The 26,324-nt window shown below is 60.5% G+C and overlaps 1 protein-coding gene across 3 annotated transcripts in view; it reads right to left on the bottom strand.

Moving 5' to 3' along the window:
• Positions 1 to 15,378: 15,378 nt before the first annotated feature.
• Positions 15,379 to 26,324, bottom strand: part of SIL1 (SIL1 nucleotide exchange factor) — an 89,830-nt gene continuing 78,884 nt past the window's right edge. For 2 of the 3 annotated variants that reach the window (XM_048499928.1, XM_048499938.1), the window contains one exon: positions 15,379 to 15,546. In XM_048499928.1, coding sequence (XP_048355885.1) covers positions 15,411 to 15,546 — 136 coding nt within the window. In that variant the 3' untranslated portion in view covers positions 15,379 to 15,410. The remainder of the gene's footprint in view (positions 15,547 to 26,324) is intronic. The other variant, XM_048499922.1, reaches the window with a different exon arrangement.

The raw sequence follows: 26,324 nt of genomic DNA, 5'->3' as shown, positions 1-26,324 counted from the left end.
CCCCACCCCCCCCCCCCCCCACCCCCCCCCCCCCCCACCCCCCCCCCCCCCCACCCCCCCCCCCCCCCACCCCCCCCCCCCCCCACCCCCCCCCCCCCCCACCCCCCCCCCCCCCCACCCCCCCCCCCCCCCACCCCCCCCCCCCCCCACCCCCCCCCCCCCCCACCCCCCCCCCCCCCCACCCCCCCCCCCCCCCACCCCCCCCCCCCCCCACCCCCCCCCCCCCCCACCCCCCCCCCCCCCCACCCCCCCCCCCCCCCACCCCCCCCCCCCCCCACCCCCCCCCCCCCCCACCCCCCCCCCCCCCCACCCCCCCCCCCCCCCACCCCCCCCCCCCCCCACCCCCCCCCCCCCCCACCCCCCCCCCCCCCCACCCCCCCCCCCCCCCACCCCCCCCCCCCCCCACCCCCCCCCCCCCCCACCCCCCCCCCCCCCCACCCCCCCCCCCCCCCACCCCCCCCCCCCCCCACCCCCCCCCCCCCCCACCCCCCCCCCCCCCCACCCCCCCCCCCCCCCACCCCCCCCCCCCCCCACCCCCCCCCCCCCCCACCCCCCCCCCCCCCCACCCCCCCCCCCCCCCACCCCCCCCCCCCCCCACCCCCCCCCCCCCCCACCCCCCCCCCCCCCCACCCCCCCCCCCCCCCACCCCCCCCCCCCCCCACCCCCCCCCCCCCCCACCCCCCCCCCCCCCCACCCCCCCCCCCCCCCACCCCCCCCCCCCCCCACCCCCCCCCCCCCCCACCCCCCCCCCCCCCCACCCCCCCCCCCCCCCACCCCCCCCCCCCCCCACCCCCCCCCCCCCCCACCCCCCCCCCCCCCCACCCCCCCCCCCCCCCACCCCCCCCCCCCCCCACCCCCCCCCCCCCCCACCCCCCCCCCCCCCCACCCCCCCCCCCCCCCACCCCCCCCCCCCCCCACCCCCCCCCCCCCCCACCCCCCCCCCCCCCCACCCCCCCCCCCCCCCACCCCCCCCCCCCCCCACCCCCCCCCCCCCCCACCCCCCCCCCCCCCCACCCCCCCCCCCCCCCACCCCCCCCCCCCCCCACCCCCCCCCCCCCCCACCCCCCCCCCCCCCCACCCCCCCCCCCCCCCACCCCCCCCCCCCCCCACCCCCCCCCCCCCCCACCCCCCCCCCCCCCCACCCCCCCCCCCCCCCACCCCCCCCCCCCCCCACCCCCCCCCCCCCCCACCCCCCCCCCCCCCCACCCCCCCCCCCCCCCACCCCCCCCCCCCCCCACCCCCCCCCCCCCCCACCCCCCCCCCCCCCCACCCCCCCCCCCCCCCACCCCCCCCCCCCCCCACCCCCCCCCCCCCCCACCCCCCCCCCCCCCCACCCCCCCCCCCCCCCACCCCCCCCCCCCCCCACCCCCCCCCCCCCCCACCCCCCCCCCCCCCCACCCCCCCCCCCCCCCACCCCCCCCCCCCCCCACCCCCCCCCCCCCCCACCCCCCCCCCCCCCCACCCCCCCCCCCCCCCACCCCCCCCCCCCCCCACCCCCCCCCCCCCCCACCCCCCCCCCCCCCCACCCCCCCCCCCCCCCACCCCCCCCCCCCCCCACCCCCCCCCCCCCCCACCCCCCCCCCCCCCCACCCCCCCCCCCCCCCACCCCCCCCCCCCCCCACCCCCCCCCCCCCCCACCCCCCCCCCCCCCCACCCCCCCCCCCCCCCACCCCCCCCCCCCCCCACCCCCCCCCCCCCCCACCCCCCCCCCCCCCCACCCCCCCCCCCCCCCACCCCCCCCCCCCCCCACCCCCCCCCCCCCCCACCCCCCCCCCCCCCCACCCCCCCCCCCCCCCACCCCCCCCCCCCCCCACCCCCCCCCCCCCCCACCCCCCCCCCCCCCCACCCCCCCCCCCCCCCACCCCCCCCCCCCCCCACCCCCCCCCCCCCCCACCCCCCCCCCCCCCCACCCCCCCCCCCCCCCACCCCCCCCCCCCCCCACCCCCCCCCCCCCCCACCCCCCCCCCCCCCCACCCCCCCCCCCCCCCACCCCCCCCCCCCCCCACCCCCCCCCCCCCCCACCCCCCCCCCCCCCCACCCCCCCCCCCCCCCACCCCCCCCCCCCCCCACCCCCCCCCCCCCCCACCCCCCCCCCCCCCCACCCCCCCCCCCCCCCACCCCCCCCCCCCCCCACCCCCCCCCCCCCCCACCCCCCCCCCCCCCCACCCCCCCCCCCCCCCACCCCCCCCCCCCCCCACCCCCCCCCCCCCCCACCCCCCCCCCCCCCCACCCCCCCCCCCCCCCACCCCCCCCCCCCCCCACCCCCCCCCCCCCCCACCCCCCCCCCCCCCCACCCCCCCCCCCCCCCACCCCCCCCCCCCCCCACCCCCCCCCCCCCCCACCCCCCCCCCCCCCCACCCCCCCCCCCCCCCACCCCCCCCCCCCCCCACCCCCCCCCCCCCCCACCCCCCCCCCCCCCCACCCCCCCCCCCCCCCACCCCCCCCCCCCCCCACCCCCCCCCCCCCCCACCCCCCCCCCCCCCCACCCCCCCCCCCCCCCACCCCCCCCCCCCCCCACCCCCCCCCCCCCCCACCCCCCCCCCCCCCCACCCCCCCCCCCCCCCACCCCCCCCCCCCCCCACCCCCCCCCCCCCCCACCCCCCCCCCCCCCCACCCCCCCCCCCCCCCACCCCCCCCCCCCCCCACCCCCCCCCCCCCCCACCCCCCCCCCCCCCCACCCCCCCCCCCCCCCACCCCCCCCCCCCCCCACCCCCCCCCCCCCCCACCCCCCCCCCCCCCCACCCCCCCCCCCCCCCACCCCCCCCCCCCCCCACCCCCCCCCCCCCCCACCCCCCCCCCCCCCCACCCCCCCCCCCCCCCACCCCCCCCCCCCCCCACCCCCCCCCCCCCCCACCCCCCCCCCCCCCCACCCCCCCCCCCCCCCACCCCCCCCCCCCCCCACCCCCCCCCCCCCCCACCCCCCCCCCCCCCCACCCCCCCCCCCCCCCACCCCCCCCCCCCCCCACCCCCCCCCCCCCCCACCCCCCCCCCCCCCCACCCCCCCCCCCCCCCACCCCCCCCCCCCCCCACCCCCCCCCCCCCCCACCCCCCCCCCCCCCCACCCCCCCCCCCCCCCACCCCCCCCCCCCCCCACCCCCCCCCCCCCCCACCCCCCCCCCCCCCCACCCCCCCCCCCCCCCACCCCCCCCCCCCCCCACCCCCCCCCCCCCCCACCCCCCCCCCCCCCCACCCCCCCCCCCCCCCACCCCCCCCCCCCCCCACCCCCCCCCCCCCCCACCCCCCCCCCCCCCCACCCCCCCCCCCCCCCACCCCCCCCCCCCCCCACCCCCCCCCCCCCCCACCCCCCCCCCCCCCCACCCCCCCCCCCCCCCACCCCCCCCCCCCCCCACCCCCCCCCCCCCCCACCCCCCCCCCCCCCCACCCCCCCCCCCCCCCACCCCCCCCCCCCCCCACCCCCCCCCCCCCCCACCCCCCCCCCCCCCCACCCCCCCCCCCCCCCACCCCCCCCCCCCCCCACCCCCCCCCCCCCCCACCCCCCCCCCCCCCCACCCCCCCCCCCCCCCACCCCCCCCCCCCCCCACCCCCCCCCCCCCCCACCCCCCCCCCCCCCCACCCCCCCCCCCCCCCACCCCCCCCCCCCCCCACCCCCCCCCCCCCCCACCCCCCCCCCCCCCCACCCCCCCCCCCCCCCACCCCCCCCCCCCCCCACCCCCCCCCCCCCCCACCCCCCCCCCCCCCCACCCCCCCCCCCCCCCACCCCCCCCCCCCCCCACCCCCCCCCCCCCCCACCCCCCCCCCCCCCCACCCCCCCCCCCCCCCACCCCCCCCCCCCCCCACCCCCCCCCCCCCCCACCCCCCCCCCCCCCCACCCCCCCCCCCCCCCACCCCCCCCCCCCCCCACCCCCCCCCCCCCCCACCCCCCCCCCCCCCCACCCCCCCCCCCCCCCACCCCCCCCCCCCCCCACCCCCCCCCCCCCCCACCCCCCCCCCCCCCCACCCCCCCCCCCCCCCACCCCCCCCCCCCCCCACCCCCCCCCCCCCCCACCCCCCCCCCCCCCCACCCCCCCCCCCCCCCACCCCCCCCCCCCCCCACCCCCCCCCCCCCCCACCCCCCCCCCCCCCCACCCCCCCCCCCCCCCACCCCCCCCCCCCCCCACCCCCCCCCCCCCCCACCCCCCCCCCCCCCCACCCCCCCCCCCCCCCACCCCCCCCCCCCCCCACCCCCCCCCCCCCCCACCCCCCCCCCCCCCCACCCCCCCCCCCCCCCACCCCCCCCCCCCCCCACCCCCCCCCCCCCCCACCCCCCCCCCCCCCCACCCCCCCCCCCCCCCACCCCCCCCCCCCCCCACCCCCCCCCCCCCCCACCCCCCCCCCCCCCCACCCCCCCCCCCCCCCACCCCCCCCCCCCCCCACCCCCCCCCCCCCCCACCCCCCCCCCCCCCCACCCCCCCCCCCCCCCACCCCCCCCCCCCCCCACCCCCCCCCCCCCCCACCCCCCCCCCCCCCCACCCCCCCCCCCCCCCACCCCCCCCCCCCCCCACCCCCCCCCCCCCCCACCCCCCCCCCCCCCCACCCCCCCCCCCCCCCACCCCCCCCCCCCCCCACCCCCCCCCCCCCCCACCCCCCCCCCCCCCCACCCCCCCCCCCCCCCACCCCCCCCCCCCCCCACCCCCCCCCCCCCCCACCCCCCCCCCCCCCCACCCCCCCCCCCCCCCACCCCCCCCCCCCCCCACCCCCCCCCCCCCCCACCCCCCCCCCCCCCCACCCCCCCCCCCCCCCACCCCCCCCCCCCCCCACCCCCCCCCCCCCCCACCCCCCCCCCCCCCCACCCCCCCCCCCCCCCACCCCCCCCCCCCCCCACCCCCCCCCCCCCCCACCCCCCCCCCCCCCCACCCCCCCCCCCCCCCACCCCCCCCCCCCCCCACCCCCCCCCCCCCCCACCCCCCCCCCCCCCCACCCCCCCCCCCCCCCACCCCCCCCCCCCCCCACCCCCCCCCCCCCCCACCCCCCCCCCCCCCCACCCCCCCCCCCCCCCACCCCCCCCCCCCCCCACCCCCCCCCCCCCCCACCCCCCCCCCCCCCCACCCCCCCCCCCCCCCACCCCCCCCCCCCCCCACCCCCCCCCCCCCCCACCCCCCCCCCCCCCCACCCCCCCCCCCCCCCACCCCCCCCCCCCCCCACCCCCCCCCCCCCCCACCCCCCCCCCCCCCCACCCCCCCCCCCCCCCACCCCCCCCCCCCCCCACCCCCCCCCCCCCCCACCCCCCCCCCCCCCCACCCCCCCCCCCCCCCACCCCCCCCCCCCCCCACCCCCCCCCCCCCCCACCCCCCCCCCCCCCCACCCCCCCCCCCCCCCACCCCCCCCCCCCCCCACCCCCCCCCCCCCCCACCCCCCCCCCCCCCCACCCCCCCCCCCCCCCACCCCCCCCCCCCCCCACCCCCCCCCCCCCCCACCCCCCCCCCCCCCCACCCCCCCCCCCCCCCACCCCCCCCCCCCCCCACCCCCCCCCCCCCCCACCCCCCCCCCCCCCCACCCCCCCCCCCCCCCACCCCCCCCCCCCCCCACCCCCCCCCCCCCCCACCCCCCCCCCCCCCCACCCCCCCCCCCCCCCACCCCCCCCCCCCCCCACCCCCCCCCCCCCCCACCCCCCCCCCCCCCCACCCCCCCCCCCCCCCACCCCCCCCCCCCCCCACCCCCCCCCCCCCCCACCCCCCCCCCCCCCCACCCCCCCCCCCCCCCACCCCCCCCCCCCCCCACCCCCCCCCCCCCCCACCCCCCCCCCCCCCCACCCCCCCCCCCCCCCACCCCCCCCCCCCCCCACCCCCCCCCCCCCCCACCCCCCCCCCCCCCCACCCCCCCCCCCCCCCACCCCCCCCCCCCCCCACCCCCCCCCCCCCCCACCCCCCCCCCCCCCCACCCCCCCCCCCCCCCACCCCCCCCCCCCCCCACCCCCCCCCCCCCCCACCCCCCCCCCCCCCCACCCCCCCCCCCCCCCACCCCCCCCCCCCCCCACCCCCCCCCCCCCCCACCCCCCCCCCCCCCCACCCCCCCCCCCCCCCACCCCCCCCCCCCCCCACCCCCCCCCCCCCCCACCCCCCCCCCCCCCCACCCCCCCCCCCCCCCACCCCCCCCCCCCCCCACCCCCCCCCCCCCCCACCCCCCCCCCCCCCCACCCCCCCCCCCCCCCACCCCCCCCCCCCCCCACCCCCCCCCCCCCCCACCCCCCCCCCCCCCCACCCCCCCCCCCCCCCACCCCCCCCCCCCCCCACCCCCCCCCCCCCCCACCCCCCCCCCCCCCCACCCCCCCCCCCCCCCACCCCCCCCCCCCCCCACCCCCCCCCCCCCCCACCCCCCCCCCCCCCCACCCCCCCCCCCCCCCACCCCCCCCCCCCCCCACCCCCCCCCCCCCCCACCCCCCCCCCCCCCCACCCCCCCCCCCCCCCACCCCCCCCCCCCCCCACCCCCCCCCCCCCCCACCCCCCCCCCCCCCCACCCCCCCCCCCCCCCACCCCCCCCCCCCCCCACCCCCCCCCCCCCCCACCCCCCCCCCCCCCCACCCCCCCCCCCCCCCACCCCCCCCCCCCCCCACCCCCCCCCCCCCCCACCCCCCCCCCCCCCCACCCCCCCCCCCCCCCACCCCCCCCCCCCCCCACCCCCCCCCCCCCCCACCCCCCCCCCCCCCCACCCCCCCCCCCCCCCACCCCCCCCCCCCCCCACCCCCCCCCCCCCCCACCCCCCCCCCCCCCCACCCCCCCCCCCCCCCACCCCCCCCCCCCCCCACCCCCCCCCCCCCCCACCCCCCCCCCCCCCCACCCCCCCCCCCCCCCACCCCCCCCCCCCCCCACCCCCCCCCCCCCCCACCCCCCCCCCCCCCCACCCCCCCCCCCCCCCACCCCCCCCCCCCCCCACCCCCCCCCCCCCCCACCCCCCCCCCCCCCCACCCCCCCCCCCCCCCACCCCCCCCCCCCCCCACCCCCCCCCCCCCCCACCCCCCCCCCCCCCCACCCCCCCCCCCCCCCACCCCCCCCCCCCCCCACCCCCCCCCCCCCCCACCCCCCCCCCCCCCCACCCCCCCCCCCCCCCACCCCCCCCCCCCCCCACCCCCCCCCCCCCCCACCCCCCCCCCCCCCCACCCCCCCCCCCCCCCACCCCCCCCCCCCCCCACCCCCCCCCCCCCCCACCCCCCCCCCCCCCCACCCCCCCCCCCCCCCACCCCCCCCCCCCCCCACCCCCCCCCCCCCCCACCCCCCCCCCCCCCCACCCCCCCCCCCCCCCACCCCCCCCCCCCCCCACCCCCCCCCCCCCCCACCCCCCCCCCCCCCCACCCCCCCCCCCCCCCACCCCCCCCCCCCCCCACCCCCCCCCCCCCCCACCCCCCCCCCCCCCCACCCCCCCCCCCCCCCACCCCCCCCCCCCCCCACCCCCCCCCCCCCCCATCAGCCCCTGCCAGCATGGTCAGTTGGCCATGCTGGCAGGGGCTGATGGGAATTGTAGTCCACAACATCTGGAGTGCCAAAGGTTCGCCACCACTGATCTAGAGGGTTGTAGGTTGGGGAGCCCTGCTTCATAGAGTCCACCCATCACTTGTTAGATTGTCCTCTTTTCCTGCTGTCTTCACCTTTTCCTAGCATTATTGTCTTTTGCAGTGACTCTTGACTTCCCATAATGTGATCAAAGAAAGGCTTAGGGAGCTGGGTATGTTTTGTTTGGTGACGAGGAGGTTAAGAGGTGACATGATAGCCATGTTTAGATATTTGGATGTCATGTTGGTGAGGGAGCAAGCTTGTTTTCTGTGGCTCCAGAGACTAGGACCAGGAGTCATGGGTTCAAGGTGAAGGAAAGGAGATTTCCACCTAAACATTAGGAAAAACCTCCTGACAGTAAGGGCTGCTCAACAGTGGAATGAACGACTTCTGAGTGTGGTGGGGTCTCCTTCTTTGGAGGTTTTTGAAACAGAGGCTGGATAGCCATCTGTCAGAAGTGCTTTGATTGATTGTTCCTGTACTGCAGGGGGTTGGACTTGATGGCCCTTGGAGGTCTCTTCCAACTCTATGATTCTAAGTTTGCAGAAAATGCTCAGAGGGGGGAGGAAGGAGTGACTAATTACTTTCCTCCCCCCACCTAGTGGCAGACCCCTGGGCCTCTAGTCAGAGGAAAGGCTGTGGCTCGGCGGCAGTGCATCTGCTTGGCACGCAGAAGGTCCCGGTTTCGATCCCCAGCATCTCTGATTATAGGATCCGGCAGTAGGTGAAATGGGTCTGCTAGGAGAAGAATCTCTCTGCCAGCTGGGATCAGCCACAGGCAGCACTGGCATCCCCCTGCCCCCAACAATTCTACTCTGCGAAAAGCGGCACAGCCAACTCAAGCAAGAGGCTGCAAGGCATGACGTGGGCTGCTCTAGCCGTGGCCCAGTGTGAGCGCTGTGATCCAGCAAGGGGATCTTAGCAGCTTTGCTGCCAGAAGCACAGCGTGTCATAGCAGGGGTCACTTAGAAGTAAGGAATGGAGCAATAGTGGGGTTTTTTCCCACTCTCCAATCTATCCAATCCTCTATGGACAAAGGTTAGAAGCAGAGGGAGCAGCAGTGGCGTAGTGGCTAAGAGCAGTGGCTAAGAGCAGGTGCACTCTGATCTGGAGGAACCGGGTTTGATTCCCAGCTCAGCCGCTTGAGTTGTGGAGGCTTATCTGGGGAATTCAGATTAGCCTGTACACTCCCACACATGCCAGCTGGGTGACCTTGGGCTAGTCACAGCTCTACGGAGCTCTCTCAGCCCCACCCACCTCACAGGGTGTTTGTTGTGAGGGGGGAAGGGCAAGGAGATTGTAAGCCCCTTTGAGTCTCCTGCAGGAGAGAAAAGGGGGATAGAAATCCAAACTCTTCTTCTACTCTTCTTCTTTACTGAGAACCTATTCAAACATCCGAAATACCACAGAACTGCCAATGGAGGAGATGGCCGAAGTTGCTGTTTCAGAATCTCCACCGTTAACGTAGAATTGGGGGCAGGGTTCCTCTATTAAAGATAGGATATTCCTGTTGTTAATGTTCTTTGGGAGGTAACTGCCAACGACTAAATAAAAAATCCTCATCCAGAAGGAAAACACAAGGAGTCCAAGGGGGGCGGGGGACAGTCAGGGCTGTGAAAGGAAGAAAAATGTTTGAAACCCATTTACAACCATTGGGGGTGGCAGAGTACATTAAAGAAGGTTAGTGGGAGACAACCGAGAGCAGGCCCGTCCCATCTCCGCGGCAGTCAGTGATAGATTTATAGTATCGTAAAAATGCTGAAAAGTGCAGTAGCTTTGGGTTATAGCATCATTCTATCTCAAGCAAACCCCCCAAGTCTTAAAAATAGCTGCCCCTCGCAAAATGGAAAGTAGAGAAACCTCCAGATCTTACAGAACAGGCAAGCAAACTAACAGAATACCCAACAATGGCAAAGCTAACATCTTTGATACACAGCAGATCACCCACAGAATTTAAAAAGAAATGGAGCGTCTTTCTGGACTATACAGATCAAGGTCTGGGATGAGAAGGGAGGCAGAGGAGTGTAGTGGTTAGGAGCAGTGAGCTCTAATCTTGACAACCACGTTTGATTCCCCACTGCTCTACATGAGCAGTGGATTCTAATCTGGTGAACTGGATCTGTTTCCCCGCTCCACCACGGGAGCACTTATAATACAACAAACCATCTGGACCAGGAACCTTTCCTCGTTTAATTTTTTTATAGCCTCTACCACTTCTCTTATGGGTACAGTGCCATCCTAGACAATAAATGGCTAAGGGGATGGAATGCTGCGGTGACGAGCCCTCCACCATTGGTGGGCGACATTCCATCCCCTCCCCAGAGCAGCAGAGCCTTGGTACCACTCACTAGCGTAATGCCCATTGGGCAAGGTGGGCAGCTGCCCAGGGCATCACCTTGTGGGGGGCATCAAAATTCTGGGTTCGTTTTTGGGTATTTTAGTGGTTTTCAATTTTCGGCCTGCAGGGGGCACAGTTTTTAGGCTAGCGGCACCAAAATTTCAGGGTATCATCAGGAGACTGTCCTTATGATACCCCCCAGGTTTGGTGAGATTTGGTTCAGGCAGTCCAAAGTTATGGACCCCCAAAAGGGGTGCCCCTATCCCCCATTGTTTCCAATGGGAGCTAATAGGAGATGGGGGCTACAGTTTTGAGGGTCCATAACTTTGGCCCCCCTGAACCAAACTGCACCAAACTTGGGGGGGTATCATTAGGGCAGTCTCCTGATGAGACCCTGAAAGTTTTGAGCCTTCAGAAATGTGCCCCCCACAGCCTGCAACCCCCATTGACAGCAATACAGAAAACGTAATGCAGAACCAAGATTCTTGGGCAAATTTCTAGGATGTTCCTGCAGGGGGTGCATTTTTGGATGTATCGGCACCAAAATTTCAGGGTATCATCTGGAGATGATAGCACCCCCCAAATTTGGTGCAGTTTGGTTCAGGGGGGCCAAAGTTATGGACCCTCAAAACTGTAGCCCCCATCTCCTATTAGCTCCCATTGGAAACAATTGGGGATGGGGCACCCCCTTTGGGCGTCCATAACTTTGGACTCCTTGAACCAAACCTCATCAGACTTGGGGAGTAGCATAAGGACAGTATCCTGATGATATGCTGAAACGTTGGTGCTTATATGTCTACAATGCACCCCCTGCAGGTACCAATGTCCTGGTGCAAAAAAAATTTGGTCGTGGTGGAGAGGCCGCCCTTGGGGGGGGGGGCATCCAACTCAGGTTTTGCCCAGGGCTACAGTTTGCCCAGGGCTGCCTCGTTACGCCCCTGGTACCACTGCTCTGGGGGGGCCCCAGAAGCCCTCCCGTTTCCCCATCCCAAGGATCCCCATTCCACCCTCCCCTCACTCAAACCTTACCTTTCCACCCTCCCCCACCCCAATACTCACCTTCCAACTGTACCCCCACTTCCAACTCACATCTTTCAACCCTACCCTCCCAATTCCACCCTCCCCCACCCTGTGAATCACCTTGCCATCTTGCCCCCCATCCCAATTATAGCCGTCTATACTTTCCTTGCTGCGTCCCTCCAAGCCTCAACTTCCAACCCTACCCGCACCCCAAGCCACACCTTACAACCTTACCCCCACCCTTAACCTCCCCATTCTACCCTCCCCCAGCCCAAGTCTCACATTCCACTCTCCCCACGCCCCAAACTTCACCTTCCAACCTTCCCGTCACCCAAGCCTCACCTTCTAACCCTCCCCCATCCTGAGCCTCATCTTACTGCCCTTCCCCAACCCGAGCCACTCCTCTCCACCTTCCCCTATCCTCACCTTCCTACCTACCCCAAGCCACACCTCCCCAACCTCTCCCATCCCCAAGCCGCGGACCCAGAACCAGGTAGGTGGCAAGTGTCACACCGGGAATGGGGGGGGGAAGCAGGGGCCCCTCTGTGGGGCCTATTGCATCTCCCCCACAATCTCCATTGCATCTCCCCCACAATGGGCTTTGCTGCCAGTTCATAAGAAGTCTATATTTTTCTATAACCTCAGCAGCTTTTGCTTTCTAAGATATTCATCTATTTTTTTCCACTGAAACCTCTGGGCCCTTGTATAAATTTGTAGGATGGTTACAAAATGTTTTTGAATTGTCACATTATCTGTGAAAACTTGGTCTCCTTGCAATTCCAGGGCCATTTTCTTTTCGCTCTCTTTTCTCAGTTTGCATGCCAACCGTTTCCCGTGTTTTGTTCGCAGATTCAAAAGTCTTTTGCTTTGCATACTTCAGTTTTCGTTTCCGTGTCTCACGCCGCTAACATAGAAAACGGTTGTTGTGAGATTCTCCTGTGGGACCCGCAGCCTGAACACAGCCGAGCAGCTTGGTTCAATCAACAGAACTCCCAAATGGGCATCACAAGTTAGCCATCTGGCTCAGCTCACGAAGCAAAAAAGTTTACTTACTGCACATTGTTGCCAGAGACACAATGGGGGCCTGTATTTTCTTGAATTCCTTTGCTTTAACTCGGCAGCCTCCTGCGTTAATTGCTAGATATGTGCTTCATTAATTAGGTCTTAATCACAAGAGTCTTCTTTACTACTATATTATCATTAAGGAAGATTGCTCTTCGCAAGTCGCGGAAATAGAGTCAAATCAGCAAAATTATAGTGGGATGCCACCAGGGGAACGCGCTGTGCTCCCTCGCCTCTTTAGCAACCCTCTTTCCGTTTCTGAGAGTCGCCGCTGCTGCCTGTGAAATTTCGTCTTGCAAAATGCGGCAGATAATGAATTTGGTGCCTGATTTAATGAACGGGCGGGATAAGATGACAGCGTTCTGCAGAACCAGACGGCAGCGCACACCTAGAGGCCCCAGTCAGGTGCAGGAAGATAATATTAGTTACAACACTTGACAGTTCTCTCCTCTTTCTTGTGCGCTCACTCCACAAGCCCTGTGTATGGAGTGAAGTGATGAGGAAGGAAAAGAAGGGCTCGTTTTTATACCCTGCTTTTTTCAGCCATAAGGAGTCTCAAATTCGCTTATAATCCCCTTCCCTTCCCCACCCCACAAAAGACGCCTTATGAGGTAGGTGAGGCTGAGAGAGTTCTGAAAAAACGTGGACTCGCCCAATATCACCCAGCAGCCTTCATGTGTAGGAGCGGGGAATCAAACCTAGTTCTCCAGATTAGAGTCTGCTGCCCAGAGGCGTATCGGGGGGAAATGGCGCCTGGGGGCCCTCCCTTCCGCGGCCCACTTGAGCCGGGGGTGGCAGCAGCCAGTGGGCCTGTGGCTTGCTGCGACCCACCAACTGCTGTAGCCCCTCCCCCCACTCAACCTCCATTGGCGGTGGCCCTGCTGCCTCATCTTCGGCCTCTTACGGGACGAGGACGAGGGGTGCCCAGTGGGCCTACGGAAGGCTTTGGTCTGTGGGGGGCCATTTTGCACCCCCCCACATGATCAGATAGGTGATGCCTGGGGACATGGGTTACCCCATGTCCCTCTGGCATGTACGCCCCTGGCATGTCCCTCTGGTATGTACGCCCCTGTCTGCTGCTCAAAATCCTCCAGATTAAAGTCCTCCACTCTTAACCACCAAATCACGCTACTCCTTTAGAGATAAAATGAACCAATGATGTCAGCAGACTCACAGTACAATCCCAAACAGAGTTATATCTGCTACGCCCACTGGCCCTTTCCCCACTCACCGTTTGCTGCGCGCTACTCTCGCCGAGTAGCGCAGGGTCCAACTCCACTCCCCACTACAGGGGCGGCGACAACGCAGCCGCCCCGACTCTGCTGCTCTTGCGCCCCCTCAGCATGGGTCATTCTGGCGCTGCTCAAAACGGCACCTTTTGATGACCCCGCGCAAAGTGCGGGGCAGTGGGGAAGCCCGGGGAACACAACCCTCGTGCTAAAAAGGTCCTGAACCAGACGAAACGGACGTCATTTTAAAAGTGGGGAAACGGCCACTGACGTCAACCAAGTTCTACTGAGGACTGCATGGTAAAGTTAGACGATGAGTTTAGAGGGACATGGGTAGAGACAGTCACATCTGACAATGCAGTTACCTCTTTTCACCTTAACAGTTGCATGAAACTTCAGTGGGGAACTATTGACTGGGAAACAAAACTGAGAGATACTGTTTGTGTGTGTACTAGTGAGAATTGAGTAAACAGGACTCTATAAAAAGAAACATGCATTCGGGGGAAGGATAAATTTATACTTTGCCACGGGAGTATTATGCGAAACACAACTATCGATGACCCACACAAAGGATTTGTCTCTTGGGAAATTCTGGGGAATGGCAACGCACTCATGCCAAACTAATTAAGACAGAGCATTTCCTGAGGTAGTGATCCAAGATGGAGCTTATCAGGGCGGACAACAAGCCCTTGACAGTTCTGCAGCAACACTCTAACGTCCTCGCCAGACTGAACACAGCCAGGAAGCGGCATCTTGGCACTTGCCAGACAACTGCTTCCTCACTCCCTACGTGAAAGTAGCAAAACAAGAGGAGGGGAAGAAGATGCGTGACAACCCTGTGATGGCTCTGTCACTCAGAGCTCAAACAGATGAGGACCATGCATCTCAGTCAGTCCATAAAATGCAAACTGCAGGTTAGCGTAGCCTCAATTTGTCTTAAGGGTGTGCAGGAAAGGAGAGGAAAGTTAACCCTTTAACCTCTGCACAGTCTCTCTGAAACCAGCTCTCTCATTTAAATTATCACTTTAAAGGAGAAAATAGATGTTTTTAAGGATGCCCTTTCTGCTTAAAAATGCTAACAGAGCACGGGAGCTGATTTCAAATTGTGAAATTGAGTGGAGGGGTGGACAGATTAAATCCTCTCTATGCAGTGAGGTAGTGGTTAAGAGCAGGTGTACTGTCTATCTCCAACAGGTATAAATTTATTCCAGAACTTGCTCTTTGTGGGTCGATGAGCCTGCCAGAGTTTTATGAGCCTCCCACAAACCACACAAACCCTGTAAGGCTGAGGTGCTAAAGAGAACCTGCAGAAATGGTCACATCGAGAGACAAAGGTGTTTTTTTTTTAAAAAAAAGTAGTGCTCGCTTGTGCAAAAGCTATGCATGGCCATTGGGGACTCAACAACTTGACAAGGTATCTTTAAAAACATGTTTGCTTCCAGTGTGGTGTAGTGGTTAAGAGCAGATGCATTCTAATCTGGAGGAACCGGGTTTGATTCCCTGCTCTGCTGCCTGAGCTGTGGAGGCTTATCTGGGGAATTCAGATTAGCCTGTGCACTCCCACACACACCAGCTGGGTGACCTTGGGCTAGTCACAGGGTGTTTGTTGTGAGGGGGGAAGGGTAAGGAGTTTGTAAGCCCCTTAGGAGAGAAAGGGGGGATATAAATCCAAACTTCTTTCCTTGCCTCTGAATTTAGCATCTGAGTTTCTGCTGTGTTGTTGAGAGACATGTTGGCAGCAGAAGAAAAAGATGCTTAATTGTGCTGCTGTAAGGGAACACCCCGGAAAAATGTGATGCTTCAAGCTCCATTGGTCTAGTTTTCCCCATGGTCCCCTGAAGAAAAAGAACGCTCTCCAGAAAGAAGGGTCTGGACACCACTGATAACTGATCCACAGCAGCAGCAGCGGCGGCGGCGGCGGCGGTGGTTGGATTTATACCCCACCTTTCTCTCCTGTAAGGAGACTCAAGGTGGCTTACAAGCTCCTTTCCCTTCCTCTCCTCACAACAGACACATTGTGAGGTAGGTGGGGCTGAGAGAGTTCCGAAGAACTGTGACTAGCCCAAGGTCACCCAGCAGGAATGTAGGAGTGCAGAAATACATCTGGTTCACCGGATAAGCCTCTGGCACCCAGGTGTAGGAGTGGAGAATCAAACCCAATTCTCCAGATTAGACTCCACCTGCTCTTAACTGTTACACCACACTGGCTCTCTGGTTCTGAAGTCTGCGGTGAATCGCCGCCACTTACTTTTTCTGTTATCAGGTCATAGAGGAGTGTCACGATGCGAATGTGTAGCGTCTCCATTCCTTTCTCTGTGCAGAGATCTCTGAGTATTTGAAGTCCTCCAAGCCTGAGGAACTGCTGCTGGGCATAGGGGAAGTTTCGTAGCATTGATGACAAAGCAAAGAGAGCCTGGAAATAAACAGAAGCATGCCATTGTGAGTTTATGATCTTTCTGCTCTGCCTATGTGTCTTCCCAAAACAACTTCAGCCTTTCTTCAATAACTAAATATATCAGACTATTTCATTTTCACCACCCTTTTGTTTCCAGGGATCGGCAGAATCAAAAGCCTAATTCTCACTGGTGGTCAATCTGGTCCGGGATGTGCTACTTCAGACGACAGGGCGAGGCTCAGCTGATGGAATCTGTGGAAATTCCCTTCTGGAATTAAGGGGGAAGCCACTTAGGATGCAGAGTTTCACAATGCTGTTAGATGTTTTGCAGCCTCTTTATGCAGGGACACTAGGCACCTCTTTCCTTCTTCCTTTTGATTGGACAGGGGTTGGTTCGATGATGAAGGCAAACAAAACAGGCAGGACACAACTAGGGAGGCAAGAGGGGACCTGAGCCCTGGATGCTCCTTGGATGGGGGTGCAAGCAGAGACCCCCCCTGACCAGAATTTGGTGCCCCATCATGGCCTTCACAGCTCTTCCTCATTGAGGGAGGGCTGTGGAGGCTGAGCTGGGATGGCAGAGTCCAGGAAAGGGAATCCTGAGCTGGTGGGTGCTTGGCTCGAAGTGCCTCCCCCACCCACCGCCCCAGAGTCTGCCTGTCTTTCTTTGTGTCTTTGTCTCCCTCCCTCCCTCCCTCCCTCCCTCCCTCCCTCCCTTGTTTCTTTATGTCTGTGTCTTTCTTTATTGTTCTTCCTCCCATTCTTCCCAGTCCCTGTGTGTGTGTGTCTGTCTTCGTCTTTCTGTCCTCCCTCCTTCCCTCCCACAGTTTCTTCCTCCCTTTTAGCACAACTAGGGTGGTTTGCTCCCTGCCCCCAGACTTTGCTGCCCTCAGAGATTGCTGTAGCTAGGCCTCTGAAACATTTTCTGTAGCTAGGCCTCTGAAACAAAGATAGGAGCAGATTACCCACAGCTATTTTCAAAGAGTTCATCCAGTGGCAGAATTGCATAGATTGTTTTTTGGGGGAAAAGGTCTGTAAGGCTCTTACAGTCTTTAAAAAGTCCCAGCAACGTATTGATCAGTAGCACTAGCTTATGTTAAGAGAGTAACAGGAAGATTGATTCCATTAAATATTATTTTGTCACAGCTTGGGGGAGGGGGGAGAGAAAATTGGAACCCAAATTCCACTGACTGTTGGAAAAAATGTATTGTTTTATACTCTGTGTGTGTGTGTGTGTGTGTGTGTGTGTGTGTGTGTGTGTGTGTGTGTGTATAAAGTGCTATCAAGACACAGCTGACATATGCTGATCCCGTGGGGTTTCTGAGGCAAGAGACTTACAGAGCAGGGTTGTCACTGCCTTCATCTATATATTGCCTTTCTCTGGTATCTCTTGGTGGTCTCCCATTTAGAGAGCCAGCATGAGACTGCCAGCGTGGTGTAGTGGTTAAGAGCAACTAGGCTCTAATCTGGGCCCGCTCCCCACTCACCATAAGCCGCGGGGTCACCTCTTGATAAGACACGGGGATCCTGGACGTTCCCCACATCACCAGCGGCCACTGCGCAGCTGTCCAGAATTTGCCGCTCTCCCATCTCCTTGGCGCGCGTCAAATTAGGTCCTCTTCAAAGAGCAACATTTTCCAAAACCCCACGGTTGCCGCGGGGTGGTGGGGAACCTTGGCTGTTTACGCGCGGTTGATTTGCTGTGACGCACAGCTTTCCGGCCAATCAGGAAAAAGGATCCTCCATTTTGTTTAGGGAGGGTGTCCCGGTCAGAAAGTGGGCGACATGAAGCTACGTGATGACATAGACACGAGGCGACATCCTCTTTTACAATGCACGCTCGCGGAAATTGAGACGTGTGCACAACGCGACGTGCCAACATTGCTCCCTTTGCTTGAGCTTTGCGGCTTGGCAGCGCCCATTCACAGCAAAGTGCCGCTGAGCACACGAGGTTGTGGGCGGTAGAAACCGAAACTGATTTTCACTTTCGTTTTTCTGCCCAATCAATTCGCTGCGGATAGGTGCGTGCGGGTTGCAAGCCTATCAAAAACAACCTCTCGTGTCAGCCAATCAAAATGGAGGCCTGCCTTCGGCTGGCCGCCACTTCCACGTGTCCATGACGCACACGCGTGCCAGTCAATCAGAACGCTCGAATTGCCACGGAACTCCTCCTCTTGCTCCCCCGTGTTATTTCCTGAATGGCAAATGAGTGGGGAACAAATGTCTCCGTGGTCAAAAGCTGCGGAGGCTTTTCTACGCGGGGTCGCTGCGGCGTTGCACTTAGAAGAGGTAAGTGGGGAGTGGCCCCTGGAGAGCCGGGTTTGATACCCCACTACTCCACATGAGTGCCAGACTCTTATCTGGTGAACCAGATCTGTTTTCCCACTCCTACATTCCTGCAGTGTGACCCTGGGCTAGTCACAGTTCTTCAGAACTCTCGAAGCCCCACCTACCTCACAAGGTGTCTGTTGTGGGGAGAGGAAGGGAAAGGAGTTTGTAAGCCCCTTTGAGTCTCCTTATAGGAGAAAGGGGGGCACAAATCCAAAATCCTCCTCTTCTTCGCATGCAGATTCCAACCAGGGCCAGCTATGCTTAGCCCACCTGATGAGATCGGATTAGCCTGGCCCATCCAAGTCAGAATGTACAGACTTAACTGGTTTAATGTATTGTCGAATACATTAACTGGTTTACATAAAATTCAAAAACAAGAACAAAATCCATGTATTGCTGTTCATTATGACCAACCAAAAACACACAAAACATTGTGCAAACTTTCATGCTCACCCAACCTCTTTATCAATCTGGATGTTATAGAAATGTTAAAACAAAAACACACAGAGAAGGGTTGAAGGCAAGATCGTGATCTGAGAAACCTGCCTTTGACATCCAGACTGATGAAGAGCTCTGGTGAACTCAAAAGCTTGCAGAATGTTTTGAGTTTGGTTGGCCTTAAATAAATAAGAGCTATTTCGTGGCTTTTGTTCTTCTTTGATTAGTGAACAGAACAAGCCACTGTGCATTATTCCCATCTACCTTGTATCTCAGTTAATCACTCTTCCCAGGAAAAGCCAGTGTTGGATGAGTCCAGCATTTGAGGGGGGTATTTCTTTTTCTTAACCCCATCCCACACAGCATAATGAGAACAAAGGGCAAGAAGGTTATTGCTGCAGATTGCGAGGGGGTGGGCAGGGGTTGTACTGAGGACCCCATAATGCTGCTCATATAAACAAAGTCTATTTATTTTGCTTTGTTTATAGCTTACCTTTTCCACCAACAGGGATGTAATAGTACCACTCTATTCTGCATTGGTCAGACCTCACCTGGAATACTGTGTCCAGTTCTGGGCACCACGATTCAATAGTGATACTGACCAACTGGAACGGGTCCAGAGAAGGATGACCAAAATGGTAAAAGGTGTGGAATCCACGCCCTATGGGGAGCAGCTTAGGGAGGGAGGTATGTTTAGTCTGGATAAGAGAAAGTTAAGGGGTGACATGATAGCCGTGTTTAAATATCTGAAAGGATGTCTTGTTGAAGAGGGAGCAAGCTTGTTTTCTGCTTGCTCCAGGGAATAGGACAGGGAGTAATGGATTCAAGGTGCAGGAAAAGAGGTTCCACCAAAACATTAGGAAGAACTTCCTGATGGTAAGGCCTGTTCGACAGTGGAATATGATGCCTCGGAGTGTGGTGGAGTCTCCTTTGGAGGTTTTGAAACAGAGGCTGGATGGCCATCTGTCAGGGGTGCTTTGATTGTGTGTTCCTGCCTGACAGGGGGTTGGACTTGATGGCCATTGTGGTCTCTTCCAACTCTATGATTCTATGGACCTAAACAGCTTATACCATTGTCCCTCCTCCATTTTAGCCTCACAAAAATCTTGTGAAGAAGGCTAAGAGTGTGAGTCTGGCCCCAGGTCACCCAGCAAGCTTCCAAAGAGCAGAAATAAAAAGGCTTTTGATTATAAGGCCGTTTATTCAGACATCCTGGAAAGCACACACACACAACATGGCAGGAATGAGCTTCCCCGCTCGAACAACAGGTTATAATGCTGACTAACCCATCCCCCCTGTCCCGTTCTCATGAGAACGGAATTCTACTATGCAACAGCGAGATAAGCATTCTCACAACGTTGGTGCAGGTCCTGGCCGGACGCCCGGCCAAAAGAATCTCCTTCAAGGTCAGGTTTAGGCTGTAATGGAAACAAGAACGACTGAGATCCTTACACATGGAAGAGTAGAAATTTGAACCTAATCTCCCAGATCCTAGTCTGACAATCTGATCAGTGCTCATCCAACAGGAGATGGTGGCGGCCAGTGGACCATGGCACAGTTTGTCATCTGAACTATAAAAGGGGCAAAAGATTCCCTGGAATTTCCTTCATTGTTTTGAATATATGTTATCATAAACCTGGCTCACAATGATCACGGTATGTCTGGCTACTTTCAGACATCACTTTAAGCCCTCTAATTCAGGATGTATACAAACCTGAGAATGAGCACACCTGTCCTCCTTTCTTGAGCAGAGAACTCCAGTTAGAAATGCACACCAGTTAACCTATATGAATGTAAGCACTCAGGTTAACTGGAAGCAGTTCTCTGCCTTGCACTCTGGGTTCTAACCATCTGTGGTTTATATCTGTGGGTTGTGGGGTTGGGAAAACAGTTCCAGTTAACCAGTAGACGTCTGAATTTGTATGTCACCAGAATTAGTTTCTACCCTGAGGTTTCTTTGCATGAAGAAAGGGGTGTCCATGTAATCAAGACAAGATGCATTCATACACACCCTAGGTGGTAATGTCTGCATACAACCTCTACTTCTTTTCCAAACAACTTCCTTGCATATTCACATATTTTATTTGTAGAAAGAGTGATACACCATTGCCGAAAAAAGAAATTCAAGCAGAGTTTCTGTGTAAGGCAACTTTTACTTGTATTAATAATGTGCATTTCCAGTGATCTGAGTTTTCCAGAAAAAAGGGAACTGAAAAATTCCAGGGAGATTCACCTGCCTCCTTCAGTCATTGTCTCCCACCCATGGGTAAAAACGTACTGTTTCGAACAGTATTCCCCTACTGACCACCCTTACTGTTTATAGTCACTGCATAATTGGTTTTATACTGTTTTTAAAAGTTTGTTTTAATGGCTTTGCCTGTTCGCCACCTTAAAACCCTAAAATGGGTAGGAAAGCAGCACGGAAATGTTCAAAATAAATAAATATTTTCCCCAGAAAATTATCTGATGCTCTGAATAGAGCGTGATTTGATTTAGCGCGTTCATTACGACCGGCATTTAGTCAGCAAAAAGTATCTCATGCTAATTTCATGTCTCAAGGCTACAGCTATATGAACTGAAAATTCAAACTGAAAAAAAAAAGAGAACGCCGATTCGGCGTGGTTTAAATGTTGTATTCCCACAGTGCTGAAGCTTTCTGTAGAAATTATTTTTATTGGACTAATACCTTTGCAAATTTTAATGGAATGTACAAGGTTTGTATTTAACAAATAAAGCAAAAGGCACTAAAAACGAGTGCTGAGACAGTAATTACTGCACACCTAAAGAACTGCAAATGATACGTGGAAGCCACAGAAACGGCTGTCCAAACGCCTTTGAGCATAATTTAACTCTTGGCCATAAAGGTCACTGGCACCACATGGTTTGCATTAGTTCCACATCAGAGGGATGACAGCAATATCCTTTCCACCGCACAAGCAGAGACATCTAAATAAGAATTCCAGCTTCGCTTTTCGTTGGCCGTGCATGACAAATCAAGTGAATCCACAACTTATTTGGATCATTATATGTATTTTTACTCCCCCGTCTCCCAGTTTACAAATCAATAAAGACATCCAATTGTCTCATGCAATTTCCAGGGGTCATTACCTTAAGGAAACTTGGAAATTGCCAAGAATGCCCAATATTGAATGGGCAATGGTATCTACTCGATGCTACCAGTTTTAAGGGGGGGAAATGAATGTTAAGAAACGGAAAACTTCCTGCGAGGAAAAAAAATCCCCGGAAAGTTTTCTGCCTCTCATCTCTGCCTCAATTTGTTCTAAAAGTGATACCTTTAAATATAATTTATTGCGAAAACCAAGAGCATGCACAACTCTCCAGAACCAGCTGTTTACAAATTCACTGTAATCACCGTTATAATTGAAAATGCTGATGGCATGTGTATTTATTTATATGTATTTTTAGCCCGCCCTATGCCCGAAGGTCTCAGGGCAGTTTACAAGATAAAAATAATAAAATATGGGATACCCCTAAAAAACAAATACCACACACAACACTACAACAACTTTTAAAATCCATAAAACCTATTAAAAGCTACCAAAATTCACAAAAAGTATTAAAATGAATAAAAACTCATTTACAAGTCATAAAACATATTTAAAAATTCATATTACCAGAAGGGGGAAAACCAGTGGTGGGATCCAAAAATTTTAGTAACAGGTTCCCATGGTGGTGGGATTCAAACTGTGGAGTATCGCCAATGGGGCTGGGCGGGACACGACAGGGGCGTGGCCGGGCATTCCATGGGCGTGGCATTCCTGGGCGGGGCTGTGGCAAGGACGCAGCCACTGCGCCGGTCCTTGGGCGGGAAACGAATGCACGCAGGTGCAGGCTGCCACGCACGCTGGTGCACCTCCTGCTAGACTGCTTCAAGTTCTGCGTGCTACTGCTGAGAGGAGGGGCGTAACTAAGGCAAAAATCACGTGGCAAAATCACCAATTAGTAACCCCCTCTCGGCACACACAAATAATTAGTAACCTACTCTCGGGAACCTGTGAGAACCTGCTGGATCCCACCTCTGAGGAAAACCATCTCTTCAGGCAAAGGCCTGGGAAAATACAGAGGGCAGCAGTGGTGTAGTGGTTAAGAGCAAGTGCATTCTAATCTGGAGGAACCGGGTCTGATTCCCCGCTCTGCCGCCTGAGCTGTGGAGGCTTATCTGGGGAATTCAGATTAGCCTGTGCACTCCCACACACGCCAGCTGGGTGACCTTGGGCTAGTCACAGCTTCTCGGAGCTCTCTCAGCCCCACCCACCTCACAGGGTGTTTGTTGTGAGGGGGGAAGGGCAAGGAGATTGTCAGCCCCTTTGAGTCTCCTTGCAGGAGAGAAAGGGGGATATAAATCCAAACTACTCCTCCTCCTCCTCCTTCTTCGATGAGGGCTGCCATCTCTGGGTTAGGAAGATCCTGGAGATTTGGGGGCAACATGCCATAAAGCTTACCCCTCCAAAGCTGTCATTTTCTCCAGGGGAACTGGCCACTGTGTCTGGAGCTCCCCTGTTGTCAGACCCGGCTCCTGCCTGGCCTGGCGTAGATGATCTGGAGCCAAGGCCACACCTGCGTTTGCTGTTATCTGCGGCCTAATGGCTCATCCTGTTTCTATTGCTGCCTGTAACTAGTGAAATATGCAGGCCTCATTCCTCCCCCATCCCGGAGGTGAGAATGAGCCCTATCCTAGAGTCGGAACACGTAACAACCCTGTTTTCTGCACTGGTCTTTTCTTGTGCAACTTATTGTGGGAACGGGAGGGGGAGCACCCGAAGTGGCAACGTTTGAAGATATATATGTGCTGCAGAAGATTGAGCCCCCAGCTGTGGCTTTCTGCAGCTAAGGTCTTGACGCAGTTCAATAAAGCTCTCGAACCATCCATGAGTCTTAATCATTGACTGGAGTATCAGACCCTTACGTCTGTAATTCAATTCTGGGTCCCCACAGGAGGCTGGCAATTCTTACTGTCATGGCTACCTTCAGAGATAGCAAACGTCATCACTCCCAGTGGTCCAGGAGACTTGAGGAGGATTCGTTCTTTAATGCTATCCACACACATTAAAAACCACCACAGCTGATACATACATGATCCAAGACATAGCCTCTATGTTGGAAGTGAAAGATTTTGTGCTCTCTCTTCACCTCAGACTTCAGAGGGGGACTTGACTAGAGAGTCGAAGAGATAGAGGGGTCAAGACACTGGGCACCCTTTGTTTGCTGTTCTGACCCGATCCCTTTGAGGTGTAGTTTGCTACCTTACGGGAAACACTTCCTTCCAGCTGCTTCTCATTCCTCCACTCACAACCACATACTTCTCCATCTTGCCAGCATGGGGGCAGGAAGCAGGTGATATATCTTCCTCCATCTAGTGAGTTAAACTAGATTTAAAAATTATATTTACTCTGTCCGATTCAGAAATGGAATTCCTACAATAAATATTGTACATTTGTTTGAATAGACAAAAGACTTTGAGTGATTTTTGCTTCTGGCAAAGCCTTATCCACACTGCTGAATTACCATATCTACAATCTAACTAGTACTTGAGGGACCAAGATTCTTGAATTCCAACTCTCTGTTCAATAGAAGAGAGTGAATAAACTTTCTATTTGGTTGTTGTGAAAAGATCAGAAATGTCAGTGCTTTTATTGCTTTAAAATTTTGTTGTACGCTGCCCTGAGCCCAAAAGGGGAGGGGTGGGCTATCAAAACGAATGCATAACAATGAAATAAAAACACTTGGTTATGGAGAAAAGCATTTGTTTACCAAGACAGCAGAGTTTACTTTTCCACTAGAATAGTGCAACACCTTAGCAGAAGCAAAGAATGCTAGAAAGCTAAGAGACAAGATCAATATGAATAGGAACTTGAACACGTGCAACAGCCACAAAGCGGTTGGAATACCAAAAAAATATGTGGCAGATGGTTCTCCTGGCTGTAAACAGCCAGGTGAAACATTTCAGTGAAAGGGCATGTTTTCCCCAATGTTTCTGCCCCCACCAAAGTTAATATTCTCTTTTCCAAACAACCTCATCTTGTGCCATGGCAACAGCTAGACAGAGTCAACATGGGCAGGGTCCACTGTTCAGACTAGACTAGAGCAACACAGCCTTTATCCAGCATCTTGCCTCGTGAGTGAAAGAGAAGCTACTAAACAGCCATTCCAACACAAAAGCCATCCAGTCGCCCCACAGAGCCACTGTGCTCCCAAAACACATGTCCTTCTACAAGATGGCACAAAGGAGAGTCAAGATTGGCTCTTTGCTTCAGGGAACGAGACACTGTTTGGTTTCGTTTTCCACAGAAAAGCTCTGGATGGCTTTTGAGTTGGAACGCCTGTTCAGCAGCTTCTCTGCATGGCCGCATGGGGAAGGGTCAGAGGTGGGATCCAGCAGGTTCTCACCAGTTCCCGAGAGTGGGTTACTAATGATTTGTGTGTGCCGAGAGGGGCTTACTAATTGGGTCTGCTTTTCCATTAGAAATTCCATTGGGTCCAAAAATCATAAAGTCCTGTTGTTTTCTATGTGGCTGGTTAGCGAAGGTAGAAAATGGGATAATTCTCCCTGTTGGGCTGTTTTAAAAACATGTTTTAGAAATATGGTAAATTCCTTGTTTAAGGAAAGTATCCTTCTTTTGATTTCTAGAAACAAAATAAAGTATTTGAAAGTATTAAGTATTTGACAGGCAGTCAATTAGAGGAGAAGTAGTTGTTTCTGTTGGCAGTAGACAATAGGACTTGCTATAATGAGTTCAAATTATGGACAGAAAGATACCAGCGGGAAATTAGGAACTTTCTTTTTTACAGTAAGAGTTTTTTACAGTAACAGAGAAATTATTAATGCCATGCCCCCGTTGTGCCCCGCCCTGCCCCATTGGCGCTACGCCACTGTTTGAATCCCACCACCATGGGAACCTGTTACTAAAATTTTTGGATCCCACCACTGGGAAGGGTGCCAAGAGGATGAGGAGGAAACTCAAGGCGGCTTATAAAACCCATTTCCCTTCCTCTCTCTACAACAGACACCTTGCGAGGTAGGTGGAGCCGAGAGAGTTCTGAATGAACTGTGACTAGCCCAAGGTCACCCAGCAGGAATGCAGGAGTGGGGGAAAAACATCTGGTTCACCAGATAAGAGTCCACGTGGAAGAGGGGGAACCATCCTGGTTTTCCAGATAAGTCTGCTCTTAACCACCATATCATGCTGGCTCTGTAAGTATGTACCTACGGCCAAGCAACATGCGCCTGCATGACATGAGCTCAGTATTCACTGCTTAGTCTACTAATAGGGAGTGCACTAAAGCTTTTTTCCTTGTCCCACTGCAGACCCGGTCAATCGAGCACCTCCCCCCATTCCATGCACTCCTGTTTTTTGTCAAGTGGGCTTCAAGTCTTCTCTATCCTAATGATGATATCTAGTAAAGGATTATCAAAAGACCAGCAGTTACAGACTATATGCTAAATAATGTTATTATATTACTTGTCTATTGACACAATTTAGGTTTTAGCGCTATTATTAGTTTTATTGCAGAGTTACGATATTTTTATAAGTAATGTTTTATAGGTTTGTAAGTTGCCCGGAGCCCAGCTGTGGTCAGGAATGGATGGGGCATAAATGCAATCAATGGGCAGGGTATAAATGCAACAAATAAATACTTTAAAATGCCCAGTTTATTAGGTTGAGCTTGCTGATGCTTACACATTTAGGTCTGCCACGTTTGCTGAATATTTTCAGGCATTCAGATCAAAATAGAATTCCCCAGTGGCATACCTGCAATGGAGACATGGGGAGTCAAATGTCCCTGGGCGCCCCCTTGTGGACGGGTGTGCACAAGAAAAACATTTGGGTTTTTTGTATTTTTAGTGGGTTTTTTTCATTTTTGGCCTGCAGGGGACACAGTTTTTAGCTAGCAGGTTCAGGGATTTTTCAGGAGACTCTCCTGATGATATCACCCAGGTTTGGTGAGGTTTGGTTCAGGGGGTCCTAAGTTATGGACTCCCAAAGTGGGTGTCCCCATCCCCCATT

This window comes from Sphaerodactylus townsendi, linkage group LG01, assembly GCF_021028975.2.
Source record: "Sphaerodactylus townsendi isolate TG3544 linkage group LG01, MPM_Stown_v2.3, whole genome shotgun sequence".
Lineage (NCBI taxonomy): Eukaryota > Metazoa > Chordata > Lepidosauria > Squamata > Sphaerodactylidae > Sphaerodactylus > Sphaerodactylus townsendi.
The sequence above is the reverse complement of the archived record's forward strand: the minus strand, read 5'-3'. Positions and strand labels throughout refer to the sequence as shown.